Source organism: Myripristis murdjan, chromosome 6, assembly GCF_902150065.1.
Source record: "Myripristis murdjan chromosome 6, fMyrMur1.1, whole genome shotgun sequence".
Lineage (NCBI taxonomy): Eukaryota > Metazoa > Chordata > Actinopteri > Holocentriformes > Holocentridae > Myripristis > Myripristis murdjan.
The window spans coordinates 2194823-2211665 of record NC_043985.1 but is presented as its reverse complement, the minus strand read 5'-3'; the positions used below and the strand labels follow the sequence as shown (position 1 = coordinate 2211665).

Sequence of the window (16843 nt, the reverse complement as noted above, 5' to 3'; positions counted from 1 at the left end):
CATTGCATATATGTTGTATGGTTGATTTTACATGGTACATGTTTTTATAGAGTATATATGGCATTCTTAAGGCCTACCCCACATTACCACTTAATACAGCAAAATTTTGCTCTGTCTGGGACTGACTCCAGTTCAAATCAATGAAAAGATGAAAGGCCAAAAACACAGCATGTATGGTTTTGCAGTTTCACACCTGCAAATTTGCATTGTCCACCTGATGTCTGCCAATGGCTACTAGCTAGGAAGCAAAACAAGTGCCCCCCTGACACTGCCTGCCCTCTTATCGATTGCATCATGTTCTATTTCGCTAAACATGTGAAACTCTTCTCATGACACAACCTGCAGATGTGGCCAGGCCTTTTTGCTGCAGTGCAGTAGTTGTAGGCTGTGTTTCTTTGCTGTATCCTGGAACTGTTTCCTGCAGCACTGACCCAACTTTGCCATAAGAAGCAATAAATGCTCAATATTTGGTTGCATCTTGAAAAACAATCCTTCAAGTGCCATCACAAGATGTCTTCGATATACCTTCACTTCACAGCCAAGGGAAATGTGAAATGAGCTTTTGAATTGCTTACTATCATTGAATGGCATGCATGTCTCCAAAATGAAAACTCTTAAGACTTAATCAGTTATCTCTGACATCTTCTCGCACCGTCTTTCCATCCCACTCTTATGCATTCTGCTTAAGGCTTTGTATGAGTGTGAGGGAGTGAGAGAGGGACAGAGAGAGAGAGAGAGAGAGAGAGAGAGAGAGAGTGTGTGTGTGTGTGGGTGGGTGAGTGCACATCTTTGTACATAGAGCAGCTGTCGGGCAGCTCTTGGTTTGGCAGTCCTTCTGATCCACGAGCCATGAAATCAGCTATTCACACACACACACACACACACACACACACACACACACACACACACACACACACACACTCATTTGTACAACCAATACTGCTGGGCTGACACTTGTTGCATACATCCTGAGTAATTTTTTGTTTTTTCACCCTTTTCTCATGATTCCTTCCTTCTCTCCATCCCACCTTCCATCATTCCCTCTTCCCTTTCTTTAGCCCTCGACAACCTGCATCCATGGGCATCCATGCCAAAAAAAAAAAAAAAAGAAAAGAAAAAGTTAGGGCACCCCAACTCAAAACAATGGCAGCTCTGTTAAAGGGCCCCAGAAAGAATGGCTGAGTTTTTGTCTCCCTCTCTGGCTCTATTCCTGGAGTGTGCCTCATATGGCTCTGTTCCCTTCTCTTTTTGTTTTTACTCTCCATCCTTTAACTCCTCATTTGTCTCCTCACACTATTTCTCTATCCCAAAGGAATAGCAGTGTGATGCACAGTGAACAAGAAGCTCTTTTAATTGTGTTAAATTAGCGGTGGTATAGGTTTGGTTTTAGTTGTGTGAGATTAAGCAACAAGTTATGATCAGGTTCATCCTCCATCATTCAAATTTTCCAGCTTTCTGTGTGGTTGTGATACATTTGGGCTGTAAACTGCCATGATGAATATTGAAAATCATGGTTTGAGATATTTTAAAGCAAAATTAACTTTGGTAGAGTTTTGGGTTGTATACCTGGGTGTGATATGACTCCACATGGTGGGGAAATCTCCCCATTAGTTGCTGCTAATTCCGAATACTGCATTTCTATCTCTCCATTTACTTCCATAGCAAAACAACTCGTAAATGAACACTATTAACATATAGGACCACAAGTAAAGCAAATTTTGATGATAAAAATCAGCAAGTGCCACTCTTTTCATGATATTTTACTCTTTGGATTGGAGATTAGACCCAGCAGGTAGCCTCAGCCTAGAAGCTTTGCACCAGGATGAAACGACCTGATAAGCACTTTCACAAACAGAGTGTCAAGCATGGGGTTCTCTGAAATTCCATTAACCATCTTTTACGTGTTTAAATTAAATTATTCAGATGAATTAGTTTGCAGGGGTGGAATTAGTCAGTGTGATACAAAATGAATGATGAAAGCTAAAACTGAAAATATTTATGTAACCTAACTAACACCCATCTCACAAATTATTTTCATTTTAAATATTATATTACCAATAACAACAGGTGCTAAATAAATATTATTACTACTACCATGTAATTTTGTGTTTCTTGCCATCACTGAATAATCGCCAACTTACAGTGAAGCAGCCTTGTGGAAACAACAGCGTTCCAGCCATTACCTGTAATAATATGAGTAATTTCGTACTGGCGCCACTAGATGTCAGCATTTCACAATTATTAACTGCAGAGAGTGGCTTGATTTAGTATACAAAATGGCTCCTGTTCAATTTTCTAAACAACATGGCTCGTTGGTCTAGGGGTATGATTCTCGCTTTGGGTGCGAGAGGTCCCGGGTTCAAATCCCGGACGAGCCCGTTTTTAGTTTCGTGTAAGTGATAGCGTATAACGCTTTGACAATAGATGGTCACGTAGTGTTCAAACATCTCAGAGTATGAAACCGGTTGTAAGTGCCCGAAAATCTTCAGAGTGACGTAGATATGGTCGTACTTTTAGGAGAACTTAAACTATGTTATGAACATTCCTACGACATAAAAGCATCCATGGCTTGAGTTTAGGGCTGGGTAATATTTTTTATATATTTTTTTTAAACCTCCGTGGTGGTCTGTACCTTATGTAAAGTTGCTTCAAAGACAAAATGGGGCCTACTGCCGTTTTAAACATTAAAGGTCATGAGCTTCCGTTCTGAATATACTTATGACAGCAGACAGAAATGTAAAATATATTTTAGCAAAAAAGAATAGGCTCATTTGATAAGTATCTGAACCGAATGACATTTATGAAACACACTGGTTACATTTTTTTTTTTAAAATATATCAATATTTCTCCAGTATTTAACAATTGTGTGGAAAGGTTTTCCAAATGTAAAACATGTTTAATTCTTTTCCAATATTTAACAGCAAATATTACTAAAATAATAATATAACAAATAATATTGAGATATCATAAACTGATATTTCAAATTTGAAATGAAATGTCGAATTTGGCACAAGAAGTAACATGGGGAGCCCTGGGCACCATCAGTGTGAGGTATGTTTTATTTAAATCAGTTTATTATAATATATATGTTTGACCAAAGTATCATAACTAATCAGTGAAATCACCCGGTGGAGTTTTTGGTTGGAGTGAAAACCTGCAGCCTCTTGGCCCTCCATCACACCAGGTTGACACCCCTGCTCTACAGGCTCCATCCTGCCTGAGAGTCTGCTCATTTACACCAATATCACACTGCTAAAGAATTTCAAATAAATAAAACTGTTTTCCCAATGCAAAAGTATGTAGTTGTTTTAAAACAGCATACATTTCATGTGTTGTGATGAAATGTGGAAACAAGGTGTCCGTGTCATAAATCAGACCTGGGGAAGGCTCCATTTCCTTTTGGAGCTGTTGTGCACTCATATAGGTTAGAGTTGTCCTCTGGAATCTGCCGCCTCTTCCAGCCCATCCAAGGTAGCGAGCTAGGATGAGGCAAGCTGACGCACAGTCCTGACGCAGCAGTCAGGACTGTGGACTCCATCTGCTGGATGGCAGACACCATAGCCTCCCTGGCAGTGAAGACACTGCTGTCAATTTCCACCAGCTTGAAGCAACGCTGCAGCTCAACAAAACTGCTGTGAACCAGTAACACCACATCTTGGGCCATAGCTCTGGCCATGCATTGCAGGGGATCAGATGAGATCACAAGTCAAACGGGCCAGGGGCAACAATATGTGCAGCAGCAGCCTGAGCACTGCTGCACATACTGTCTGAGGTCTTAAGTCTGATGATGTGCTGTGTTATATTTTCTAACCTCATCCATTTCTGCTTTCCTGAAGCCTGAAATGTATTAAGAATTTTGTTATTTATCTATTCAAAGTGCATTCATATCAAGTGTCAGTGTGATATGTAATGAAATGTAGTAAATCATTCTTCCAGGAAACTAGGAAGCAAGTTTGAAACCATTCAACTCATTTTTAACAACTTGGAGTTTGTTTTTTTTCCAACTTGTCATCTTGAATGCAACATAATGCCTGCACTTACTCTTCTAATTTGTGTTAAAATGGCTGCTGTGAGAAAGCTCAATAATGATCAACTACATGTCAACCACTGACAGCAACTGGCAAAAAGTGATGTATGGGTGAAGTGCTCTGTGGGATTTTATGAAAATTATTTCCACTATTTGTACTATATGGCTACAGACAACCTGGGACAACTTTTGGCTAGTAATTTAATTAAAATGTCAATGCAACTGCTCTGGCACAAAGCAGCACTGTGCTGCATGATTATTAAAACAAAACACTCACTTACAAAACTGCTCTTGTCATCAGGTCCATTTTGTTATTATTCTGACTCAGATCTACATAGAGTTTAATCGAGGTCAGCTGGATTTGAAGACTTTTCTGTCCTCATCCACAAAGCCTCTTCATATCTGACAGACTGGTGGGGATAGATACTTGCCATTAGGTAGGCCTACCTGGTAGGGAGCATCCATGATCTGGATGACTGAGAACCTCCACATTCTGACTCAGACAACTTACATGGATGATGTTGCTTTGTCGTTTTAATTTGAAAGTATCGGCTTATGCAGGGACCTTAAAGGCAGCATGGCCATCCCACATCCACCCATAGCATCCACCGCAGAGCTACAAGATCTGTTTAAAAACTACATGACTGAAAATGCACTGCGCGAGTGTGGAGGATAATGCTACATTCAAGTCAAGTTGGAATAAACATTGACAACAATTGACGGCTAAAAGCACCGGTTTCGAGCATTAATTTGAAGCTGTAATGGTGAAGCTGTGCCTAATCACCTTTATCACTCTCAATACACATGCACAAAGTGATGATACTTTTGATTTCGCGCTTCGCAGCAGACCAAACATTGCAATGTCAACCACAATCCAAAATACAGTGCATTTGTGTCCTGTCGTGGCATTTTGGGTCGCAGAAATGTGATCATAAAATTACTCGGGCTCATGGAAACTGGTCATTCTATTTGTTTTATTCAAAATGCACAATATCCCACAGTTAGCTATAGGTATTTGTTGCTGACGTGACAACATAGGAAGTCAGAAAAATATTCCTTGGCAAACCCGAGTTCCCACTTAGTATTTACCACGTGAAAGGTGAGGTCAACACTATCTCCTTGTAGTATTTCCCTGCTCAACGTAGGGGAGCAACCCGCTTTTAGTGTGAAGCTCGTATTTACAGTCTTTCCCCAGGACTTGAAGGCAGCAGTCTGCTCAAATCCCCTCTGTTAATCTCCTGTCGCTGGCTGGCTGAAAGGTTCAGGCATCATTCTGTCATATGTGAGCTGTGACGGAGCCCTGCTGTAACCTTGTGTGATTTCAGGAGAGAGGTGCACTTCAGCGTTTATGAAAATGGATTTAAACGCCATTATAGAGCAAATGGAGACAGGAGACCAAGACGCGGCTTTGGTGGCGTTACAGACCTACAACAAGGAGGTAACGTAACCCATCACCGTTATATGACGACGGCAGCCTAGCTAACTTACCAATAAGAAAACCCGCATAGCCTACAAATTCAATTCAAATTCACTCATGAAACCTAAAGTTTATGATACAGTAGGCCACCGATATGCTGCCATTATGCCCCGTCTACGCTCGCTCTGCCTTTATAGATTAATATAAGCCCGAATAATTGAATTAATTGTAGGCCTTAGTTAAAAGTACATTCACCTTACTAATAAATGTAGCGGATGCGCATCATTAGCATTATCAGGCTACCTGTAGCCTTTTACCGTTCGCTAATTCTCTTCGCGCACGCACGCGCACATAAACATCAAAGCAAATAGGGTTCCAAGCGGATCCCTATCAGCAGTAGCAGATTTAACCCCTTACCATGTCACAGGGGAAATTAAAGGTCAGCAGCAGAAGCCAAATAGAAGTGATAAACACCATCTGAAAGCTGGGAACCTGAAGATTAATCTGAGATGCAGCTCAGCTCTGTGTGTCAAGTTAGTCTACTCACCAATCTGCAACAAACACTGTCTTGTGTCGCCTATTTTATTTATTTATATATATATATATATATATATATATATAGATATATATATATATATTAGTTTTGTAATCACAGTGTATAAGAGATAGAGCATTTTGATAAAAGCATATGATTGTCATTCCCATGATCAACTGTGTCATAAGCTGTTGCAGCAATTTTTATGTTGATACCATTTGTTTCACAAATTTAGTGCAAAGTTTAATCATTTTTGACCTCTCGAAAATTAATAAAAATGGTTAAAAAAGAAAAAGAGAGAAAGAAAAAAAAAATCCCTCCTTAATACCTCATTAGGGCACCAAGACCTTGAGGAACACAATAGAAAAACTCATGCTTTGATTGGATGTCAAAAGCTTTTGATGTTTGGAGATTTCTGTAAGAATCACATTTTTCTGCAATTTGATGGCAAGCATTATATTTATGGAATTGCTCAGTACTGTGTGGTTTGTGGCCCAAACTGCATGGGATTAGCATAAGGTGGCCATGTCTGCAAAGGGGAGACCTGTTGGTGTCCGTAGAACCCATTTTCATTCAGATATCTTGAGGTCAGAGGTCAAGAATAGAATAGAATACAAGGATACAAGGAAGTTTATTTGTCATTGTACAACAGGTTGAATAATGAAATCAAAGTGTGGTTCCCTGTTGATTGATTAATTGATTGATTGTGTAGAAAATAGAATTATTAAGCCTGTAGGATAGAATCTTTATTGTCATTGTGCAAGTACAACGAAACTGAATGCAATCCTTTGGTGCATGAGTAAAAGATGAAAAGATTAAAAAAAACTACACATACTGTAAATAAATAATAAATTAATAATAAATAATATTAGCTCCATGTATTGCACTTAAAAGAATGAATGTCACATTGCACACAGCTTCATATGTAGCACATGAGTTAGCCCCTTTGAAAATAGCCATGCTAGTTTTCCCTCACCAAAATATTTTCACTAGCTTTAAAATTGAGCCTCTACAACGTCTGAAAGACAATAAGCCTATGGGAGCTGCCAGCTGGCCGTTGAAACAATAAGGAGCTAGCAGAGAAACGTTATTTCTCATGCAGTCTCAGTCTGTAAACCTAATAAAAAAGCCTATGGGTTCTAAATCTTTTCACCAACATGCAGCCATTTTGTTAAGTTACAGTATTGAATAGGCTGTTTCCAGGTGTGGAGCAGCGATTTTGAAAGTGTGGGGGATCTAGGGTTGGGACATGAGCACCGTAACCTCCTACCTTTGACATCCGTTCCAGTCTCCACGACATGCCAAATCAAAATGAATGTCATGCAATAATACTACTAATTATAATAATAATAATAATAATAATAATGATGATGATGATGATGATGATGATGATGATGATGATAATAATAATAATAATAATAAACTGTATCCTGTATTGCTGAGGTTGATGCATGATGGGACTGCTTCTCCTTAACAAGCAAAACACAACAGTGATACAGATGAGTTGATGAAGGGAAAAATAATTTAAAAAAAGGTTTCAGCTCAAACAAATAACTTTAAGTTACACCAGTAAACACCTACATAGAATTAACACAAAAACAAAACAAATGTACCCCTATAAAACTGGATGACTGAAATCAACCAGAGCAAAGGCCTGTCAAGTCCATGTCACCATAACTCCACTTAACTCTATTTGTTTTGAAAAAGAAGTCAATCTTCTTCTGCCTTTTTGCTTTGTGCATCTCCTCGTAACTAGCATGACAAAAAGGCCAAAAAGCGACACCAGATGTCGCTACCAAAATTATCGCCAAATTAGCACATACTATCAAGCTAACGTTAGCCAACACTTACAGCTGGCATGCTACACTGCAAGCCAACTAATTTAGCAGCTTGCTGAGATGAGACATAGTACACTGAGGATAAAGAACGATCCCTAAATTAGGAGGCATTCAGACTTATAACTTGCTATCTAACTAAATAATAGCTACCATTTGTTTCAGTTAAATTTGTTTGCCACCTGCTATTTAACAGTTAACTTTATGTTCAAGTCTGATGTTCAGTGATATAAGTTATCACGTAAGACAAAGTTACCAAAAAAAAAAAAAAACAACAACATTACCAACTAGTTAGCCTAAATAGTCGTTCTCTATCGTATACTAGATCTAGTCTCTCCAGTCAGAGAACCTGGGTTACATATGTAACCACCCATTTCATACCTCTGATCTGTTTTTCCTTGTCACAGCCGGCGGCGAGTGACTGAAACACCGTTTCGACAGTAGGAGGCTTTGTTTACATTCGCGAGCTACGTGCATGCCGCCAACAATGAACAAGAACGAAGTTACTGTTGCCTAGCAACCATCGTAAACAAGGAAAGACTGCTGCTGGAAACAGTTGTAAACACTGATGAAGAGCTGCCAAACACTGCAGTTGTGAACTTTGTTTTGAACTTTTCAGCGGTGACTAACGTTACCTCAGGAAAAAGTGTGAAAGTGTGTGTGTCGCAACACCCGCATCCCCTGCGGCTGCGACGCCCATGGCTGTTTCTCAGGTCAGGGGGGATGTAGACTAGATGAAAGACATTTAATAGTTTGAGTGTAGTGATGACGATGATCCACCTTAACTTGCATCTGCAACCATACCTACTGACAATGCTCCCATTTAATTATGTATCGCCGAAACACACATGGACCGCCAAACTTCATTCCAACTGGCAAATTAACTTTCTGTAAACACAGCCTAACACAGTTCACAAATTGTAACTTGAGCTCAAACATCTACTCAACAATGCTGGCACACTTTATTGCAATATAATTTTATTTTTAGAACAGGCATCATTTTGGTATTTTGGTGGAAAACAGTTGTAGGAAGAAAAGGCAAATCAATACTAAATGCTGAAATTGTAGTAAAATACATGCTGCTTGATACATTGGGTATATGCAGAACTGAAGAGGAGACCTAGCAAGATACAAAATGTTCCTCATGAATTATCATGGTATGAGAGGTGGAATTGTGTGAGTCAAACTCTCAAATCTGTACCAAACTGCAGTCATTGTTGATTACAAAGCACCTGGCTTTGTAATCGTTGAGTATACTGCATTGATCGACCACATCAACCCCCACAGACAGGCCTTTTGTGGTTTGTGCTGAGGCACAGTAAAATCTGATGGAGTGTATCTTAGATCACTTTAACTCAGAGTTTGTGTGGGCAAAGTTTAGCTTCTGTGTGCAGCAAAATAGTGCAAATGGAAAACACCCCAATCCCCTAATCCAATGGAAAGACATGAAGAAGAACTTCCCATTTTGAGTGTTCTGGCATGTTAGTAGCCTGGGTACTGGGAAACCAAAGTGAAAGTCATCATTTTCCATCATTTTGTTTGGAGTATATTAGCAGATTGTGCCATTTGATGTGTAGTCCAAAATCTCTGCAAAGAATGTGAATTGACTTTTCCATAAAGTCTGTGTTGAGCAGATTTCAGTTATACAGTATATGCGTCAGGGGTTGAAATATATTCAGCAGCATCATTTTTGTGAGGGCTAATCTTTTGGTTATTTTTTGGCAAAAAAAAAAAAAAATGCTAAATGGAGAAAGGGGACTATAACAAGCAACTTCCTCACCTCTTCTTTACATGCTGTCTTTTATTACCAGAGATCAGTCTCTAGATTGTGTTGTACATTCAAGGATAAAAGGGTTGTGTAGACTCCACTAACAAATGTGGAGTAAGCACATAATAAGAGGCCACTCACACTGGCAAGTTTGATCCGCGCCCAAGCACGATTGCCCTTAAAATCCGGATTATTTGACCAGTGTGATCGCTCCGTATCGTGCTTGAATACAGTACACTTCCCCCGCTCTGGCACGGTTGGAGGGGGTGTGCTTCTGCACGGTACGGGCGCGTACATGACCACATGCATGGTCACGCGCGCAGTGCGCGGATGTAAATCATGCAACTTTCCTCCTGCCTCTGCAAAACTGTTTAATGTGCGCAGCGCGATTACCGGCGAATGGCCGTGTTGCGCAATCAATAATCAACCATGTTGTCTGTGTCATTAGGGAGTTTAAGCAAAGGCGGATTGTGCGGCGGCTACTGCAACCGGAAATGGATCTCACCCGACGCTCTTGCCGTAGCTGTCAAATCCACAGTAGTCATTAAGCAAACTACCGCGACAGCGGCAGCGTTTTCCTCAGCGTCAACGCTGTGCAGTTTTATTAATTAAAAGTGTTACACTCATAGTGAGTGTGAATAGTTTTTTTGCTATTCAAATGTATTGTCATTATGCCAAGTGCAGGTAGAAAGCAAAACGGAAAGATGTGTGCATTTCGGACAATAATTTAAAGATTTAATAATAATAATAATCATATATTAATAATAATAATTAATTATTTACAATTAAGCACACATCTGATCGGAGTGTGAAGGGATCAGTGCGTGACCTGCATGACGTGCAAGAACACATTTAATTTCAGAAATATGAGGAAAACTATTTAACTGACACGCCTATATCACGCGTTGTAGCGACAACGTGAGAATGATCCTTTCGCCGTTGTAGATCAGGCTACTACGGCAGACAACGCCGGCGCGACGGCTGAAGTCTCGATCAGCAGAGCGCAGATCCATTTCCGGTTGCCGTAGCCGCCGCAAAATCCGTCGTTGCTTAAACTCCCTATTGTCTGTTGTGCTGCTGCAACCACGTATAAACAAAAGTCGGTTTATAATGAAAGTACAGCAGTCTGTGTGCGGCGATCCGGCAGACCTGGTGCTGGCCGGCACCGCGTCGGCACTGGCCGGCACTGGCCGCGGCACCGCGCGGTGTGCGGCCACCCGGTCACCCGGTCTGCCGGATCTGACAGGTGCCGCTCGGGCTGTCAGTTGGACCTTTCTGGAGGAGAAAGTTACCTCCGAAACTGTCAAGGTAAATAAACATCCCATGTCTGATTAAAAGGACCAAAAACGTTTTTTAGTTAAAAGGAAGACATGATGTATTTGAACTACATTTATTTATAATGATGTCGGGCCATGCCTGTTGTTGTCTTATTTCAACGTGATGACGCGCACACCGGGGGCAATCGTGCTTGGGCGCGTTTGGGAAAAAGGTAATGTGAGTGCAGGCCAGCCGGGGACTGGGGAGGGGGGGATTTTGGCGTTAGCACGATACGGGCTCAAACTTGCCAATGTGAGTGGGCCCTAAGATGGTTGTCTCTACATGGTTCTCATTGTCAGGCCAACTCATTGATATTTTTTTCCATTTTCTCCATACTTAATCCACATTTTTGCCAGTTGAGTCTAAATGGTCCTCGCTGCCATCAGCCATCTGCAGTTTTTCATTGTGCAGCTTTTATTTTGAAATTTGGAAATGACAAAAAGCAAAACCAACAAAGTAGAAGCATGTTCCTCTTCTCATCTTTGCTGAGCATTCATTGTGAAAGGTTCCATAATCATTGATCATTTTTCTCTGTAATGGATTTGCTTTAACGGGGCGGCATGGTGGTGCAGCGGTTGGCACTGTCACCTCACAGCAAGAAGGTCCTGGGTTTCGATTCCACAAGGTCCACTCTGTGTGGAGTTTGCCAGGAGCTCCAGTTTTCTCTCAAAGATATGCAAGATAGGTGAATTGGAGATGCTAAATTGCTCCTAGGTGTGAATGTGCTTGTTTGTCTGCCCTGTGATTGACTGGCAACCTGTCCAGTGAGCACTGGGATAGGCATTAACACTCCTTGCAACCCTTACAAGGATAATGGGCTTGGAAAATGAATGAAGATCTGTTTTAAAATGCTCTTAAGTAAGAATACAATTACTGACTTTGAAAAATACTCAAAAAAGTACACAAAAAGCTACTCAATTACAGTTATGTGAGTAAACTTAGTTACTTCCACCTCTGCCGTTGTTAACCTTCATTGTCATGGCGATAATTCTCAATTCTCCCAAAATGTTTCACTACTCTTGTTCAAAAACCCCAGCATTGCTAGCTGATTTACCAATCTATGATGATTTTCCCTTTTTGTCTATTGTTCTCTTCCAAACACAAAGCCCACTACCATTCTTATCTATCTGAGCCCCTTCATTCAGCTGTTTTGCAAGAAGGGTCATTACCCAGTGTCACCGCAGTTGTCCGATTAAAAAAAAAAAAAATGGCCTGAACAGTATTAGTGTCTTGCTTCTGATGAATTGTTTTCCAGTATAGTATGAATCTAGCCTGAGATGTGGGTGCTCTCCATATGCTTTTTTTGTCAACAGTGCTGTACAAGTGCTGTCCACAAACCCTGATTACTGCTGCTGCATGTTTGATTCTCAGGGCCACATGGTCTTTAGCTGCGTGGGAGTTGAGCTCGGAGGCAATAGGATTAAATACTCTGACACACAAATAGTCTCCTGAGGCTCAGTCAAATCCTACTCTACTAAAGAGCTCCAAGACATGAGGAGCTTAGTGTGACTAGAAGTTCTGCCATTTGGGCTGCATAGGGTGCCATATTATCTGTAATAGGTACACTATATCTCAATATGCTTAGTTTGCTCAAAGGGCCTCCTTAAATATCCACAGTTTCCTTTGTCACTTCCTCTGAGTTTTTCTCACTGCTGTTTCAACTTTTTCTGTTACAATTATCTCTTTAATCTCAAAACTTATAGTGTTTTTCTCTATCCTTTTTCTTTTTCCTCTCTGCTCCCTTCTTATCTTCTTCCTTTGTTTCTCTTCCTGCAGAAGAACCAATGCTTTACTTTCAGCAAGGAAGAGGAGTCTGACAGAGAGGTATTTTTAAAGTTCTCATATTCACCATTTTCATATGTTAAATGGATGCATCAAGTGATTAATCAGTTGAGTGACTGACCAATATTTGAACGTGAATATAACCTGCAGAACTTGTTTTAACTTTAATGAATTGAAAATTGATGAGAAGAATCCATACACTGGCTACAAAATGGAAAAAGTCAAGCACTTTGCAACCTTGCATCTTTATGCATAAATCATCATCAGTAGAACACCACACAGATTTTACACTACCCTATTTATTTTTTCCTCTGTATCTCTCCTTGTTTGTGCATGCTTGGTGTTTTAGGAGGGGAAGTTACAAGAGGTATCAGTATGCAACATGTTCCTCCTATCTGCTTGAGACAGAACTCACAGTTTATCTCTACAACACATGACATATTCATTGTTTGTTCATTGTCTGAACTGAATATGTAATTCATTTAGGTAAACGGGATCATGCAGATTTAAATGAAGAGGCATTACTGATTGAAAATGACGGTGAATAATTGATCAGATAAAATCTGTAGTACCCACTCTGGAACTGAATTTAACTGGTCAGTCTCTCCAGGAATTTCCTCTTATGATAATAAGAATACTAATACTGCTTCTACTACCACCACTACTGTAGTATTCCTAATAGTAATTTAATTAGTTGTAGTTTTATTCAGCTCCCCAAGTGGATGAAGTTGAGTCACTGTTTTTAATTTGATCTTCATTACTCTAGTTTCCTTTCATTCAAATCCTGTAGTTTGTAGTGTTAGATTAGATTCGATTGTTACACAGAGTCAGTGTTGTAAATAAAACTGTACAGTTTAATATTAATGAGAGATCTTCATATTGACTTAAGGAGAACTGAACTTTGATGGGGTATTATATTATTATGCATTATATAGTTATCTGGATATGATGAGTCCATGTGATGGTGAAATATCCTCATTATTTGCCCTGCCTTTGGGCTGCTAATCCAGAAAACATTCACTTCAAAAGCATTCACTTCCATAGTGCAGCCAAACAGCTCCAAAAATAACACTTGCACATTGACAAACACAATGTGGATTATGTCAATGTAAAAACAACTGCCAGTACCCTTTTTGAAGGAAATTAAATGGCTTTATTCTCATTATTTTCCTATTTCCAATTGCCTATCCTATAGTTGAACTGAAATATATTAAAATTGAAAGTAGATCTGGTAGTGTTGGCAGGAAACTTACACATTGTAACCTTGCACCACAAACTGATAGTACTTTCACAAACAACTGTAATTACACAAAAGAGGGCCAGGGTTTCCCCCAGGATTTTTTGAAACTGTGGTGCTGAGGTGGACGAACCCCCCCCCCCCCCCCCCCCCCCCCCCCCCCCCCCCCCAACCATAATGTCCCCACCGGGGGGGGGCAAGCAAGCCAACAGGACCAAATGTGTTAGCATGTAACAGAAACACATTTATTTACATTGCTACATATTGCAAGACTGTATTATTGGCAGTGTGCAGCCTGGCTGAGAGCACTTCATCTTTCTTTTTTTTTTTTTTTTTTTTAAAAAGAGCTCTAAGGCTCTATTGTAGTTCAACTCAGCCAGAGGTGGCCCATTGATGCTGAGAAAAACCAAACCTGGGTGGGGCTTGGGGTTTACTTGGTGCTGACTGGATTTACTCTCGGCGCGATGTAGTGTCAACAGAAAGCAAACAGCCGGGCACTAGGCGTCCCTAGCAACACGACCAACACTACCAAGCTAACGCTAACGTGCTAGCTAACGCTAACAACACACTTTTTAGCCGGCATTTTTAGGGACGCTAACGTTAGCTTTAGCGGACGTTAGCTAACGCTAACAACAGGCTTTTTTAACAACACGCATTTTGATGCCCCGGTCATGGTCGCGCAACCGCCCGGTAACTTTACAGGAACGTCCTCTCACTCGGCCTCTCAGTGGAGACACGGCAGGTGAGAGGGCCGAGCCAGAGGACGTTCCTGTAGCAGCTCCTGCCCCCCAAATACTACCAGGAACACTGCAGAAGCCCCAGCCACAAGCCATCCACAATCCGAAAAAGCGCGCAGCAGTAGGACAAAGCAGGGGGGTGATAACTCCGGTGCGTTTTCAAAATAAAATTAATTGCGGCGTAGTGTAACATGTCGTGATATTTAATGTATCATTTAAAACTCTGATCATAGTAAGTATATGTGCGCAAATATATGCTATGTGTGTATGTAGGGTCGTTTTCACAGGTCATTCATACAATATACTTTAAATTGTGTTAACACCCGAAAAAAAAAAAAAAAAAATCATCATTCCCAAGCCGTGGCGGCTTTTATTTAGCCGTGGCGGTGCGCCACGATCAATTACATGTAGCGGAAACCCTGGAGGGCGTACCAGGACTTTTGCTGTTTTATATTTATATAATGTGTTATTTTGGGAGCTGTTTTGCCATGGAAGTAATTGGAGAGATAGAAATCCAGTATTGTGGATTAACAGCCCAGAGGAGCACAGAGCAACTAATGAGTAGATTTCACCACCATGTGGATTCATATCCAGGGAACTAGACATCCCTAACAATCAACCAAAGAGTTGCTGTGTTAAACACAGTGCTTATTATCACATAAAGTTATTAAAGATGACTCATCCTTAATGGCATCTGGCTGTTTAAAATCATATATTACTTTAGTGTTAGTTTAATACTTTTACATGCTTGACCAAGTATCTGCAATTCTGTTGTAAACACACACACACACACACACACACACACACACACACACACACACACACACACACACACACACACACACACACACACACAAGCCAATAATTCTGCAAACTGCAGGGCAATTGCATGCTTTTGGGGTCACAATGACCACAAACCCTGGAGGGACTGACTGAAATCACTGTGATTCTGGAGGTCTGAACTCAGGTAATGAGGAACGGATATAATGCCTGATCTAACTCCCTTGATAGTTTCTGTGAAAGAGGAGACAAATATGGAAGGATGAGGGTACACACAGATAAATAGATAATGGACAAAAGGTGTCTACTACTATTATCAATGTAAATGAGAGATAAACTGTGGGTCTTTGACAGTAGAAATAGACATCAGGTCAATTCACTTTCTATTTAATCAGCTCAAAATGAAATATTGGCCTTCTACTAAAAATCAGATGTGGTCTTATAGTGTCAATCAATTGAGTGGCCCTGACTTCATTATTATGATAGAAGTCCCCCAAAAACACATATGCTGTAAGACATAAGGTAGATACTTCTAATTTTTTTTTTTTTAGAATTAGTAGCACCAAATTATCATGCTGAAAAATATTAGCTATTGACTATTCCATGGAATTATTAGTGTCAGCGTCATTTTATGGTCATAGTTATAAAAAAAAAATCTGTTGTGCCAACAGTTTTTTAGTAATTTTGAATTTTGAAGAAATCCACCCCTGAATTGATTCAGTAGAAGGTGAACTGAAGGCAATGCTGGTAGTAACAGTAGAAATAGTTTAATGCTGATAGACTTTTTTTGATAAAATTCATCTCACTCATAAAATGAATGAATAAACTGATAGATTTTTCTGAAACGGATATATCAGTACATTATTTATTTTGCATGCCACATGGCATCTGTAACTCTGACTCAGCCTGTCTAAAGTGAGTTCATCATTTGACTTTAACTTGCCCTTTGCATCTCTATCTATATCAAAAATATTGTCCATATATATATATATATATATATATATATATATATATATATATCAGAATAATGATCGATTAACCTCAGTTGGTAGCTGGAAGGTGCCATTCACTCCACTGTAGCCCACAGAATCTGTACGTAACAATTTTCTATGGATAACGTGTAAATGTAGTGACACATCTAGCTAAGCAGTGTGGTCATGTTATAAAAATGTTGCCCATTTTTACAGTGGAATGTTATATTGTCATCTGGCAATTACAATGTTGCCAAGATTGCAAAAAAATGTTACAAGAAGTATAATGATTAACTTTGCACAGGGAGTAAATAAGTAATGCATTACTTTAAAAAAAAAAAAAAAAAAAGTAACAAGAAATGTGTAATGTATTTTATTTTATTTATTTATTTATTTTGAGTAACAACCAGTGTTAATTTCGTCGGCTATTTTTCAA

The 16843-nt window shown here is 39.8% G+C and overlaps 1 protein-coding gene and 1 non-coding gene across 5 annotated transcripts in view; both read left to right on the top strand.

Annotated features, from left to right (window-relative positions):
• Positions 1-2306: 2306 nt before the first annotated feature.
• On the top strand, positions 2307-2378 carry trnap-ugg (transfer RNA proline (anticodon UGG)). Its single transcript has one exon. It is a non-coding gene; the product is annotated as a tRNA-Pro (tRNA).
• Positions 2379-5288: 2910 nt separating this feature from the next.
• ric8a (RIC8 guanine nucleotide exchange factor A) overlaps positions 5289-16843 on the top strand; it is a 31688-nt gene continuing 20133 nt past the window's right edge. For 2 of the 4 annotated variants that reach the window (XM_030054508.1, XM_030054507.1), the window contains exons 1-3: positions 5289-5466; positions 12677-12724; positions 13032-13049. In XM_030054508.1, the coding sequence (XP_029910368.1) occupies positions 5377-5466; positions 12677-12724; positions 13032-13049 (156 nt within the window). In that variant the 5' untranslated portion in view covers positions 5289-5376. The remainder of the gene's footprint in view (positions 5467-12676; positions 12725-13031; positions 13050-16843) is intronic. The other 2 variants (XM_030054510.1, XM_030054509.1) reach the window with 1 other exon arrangement.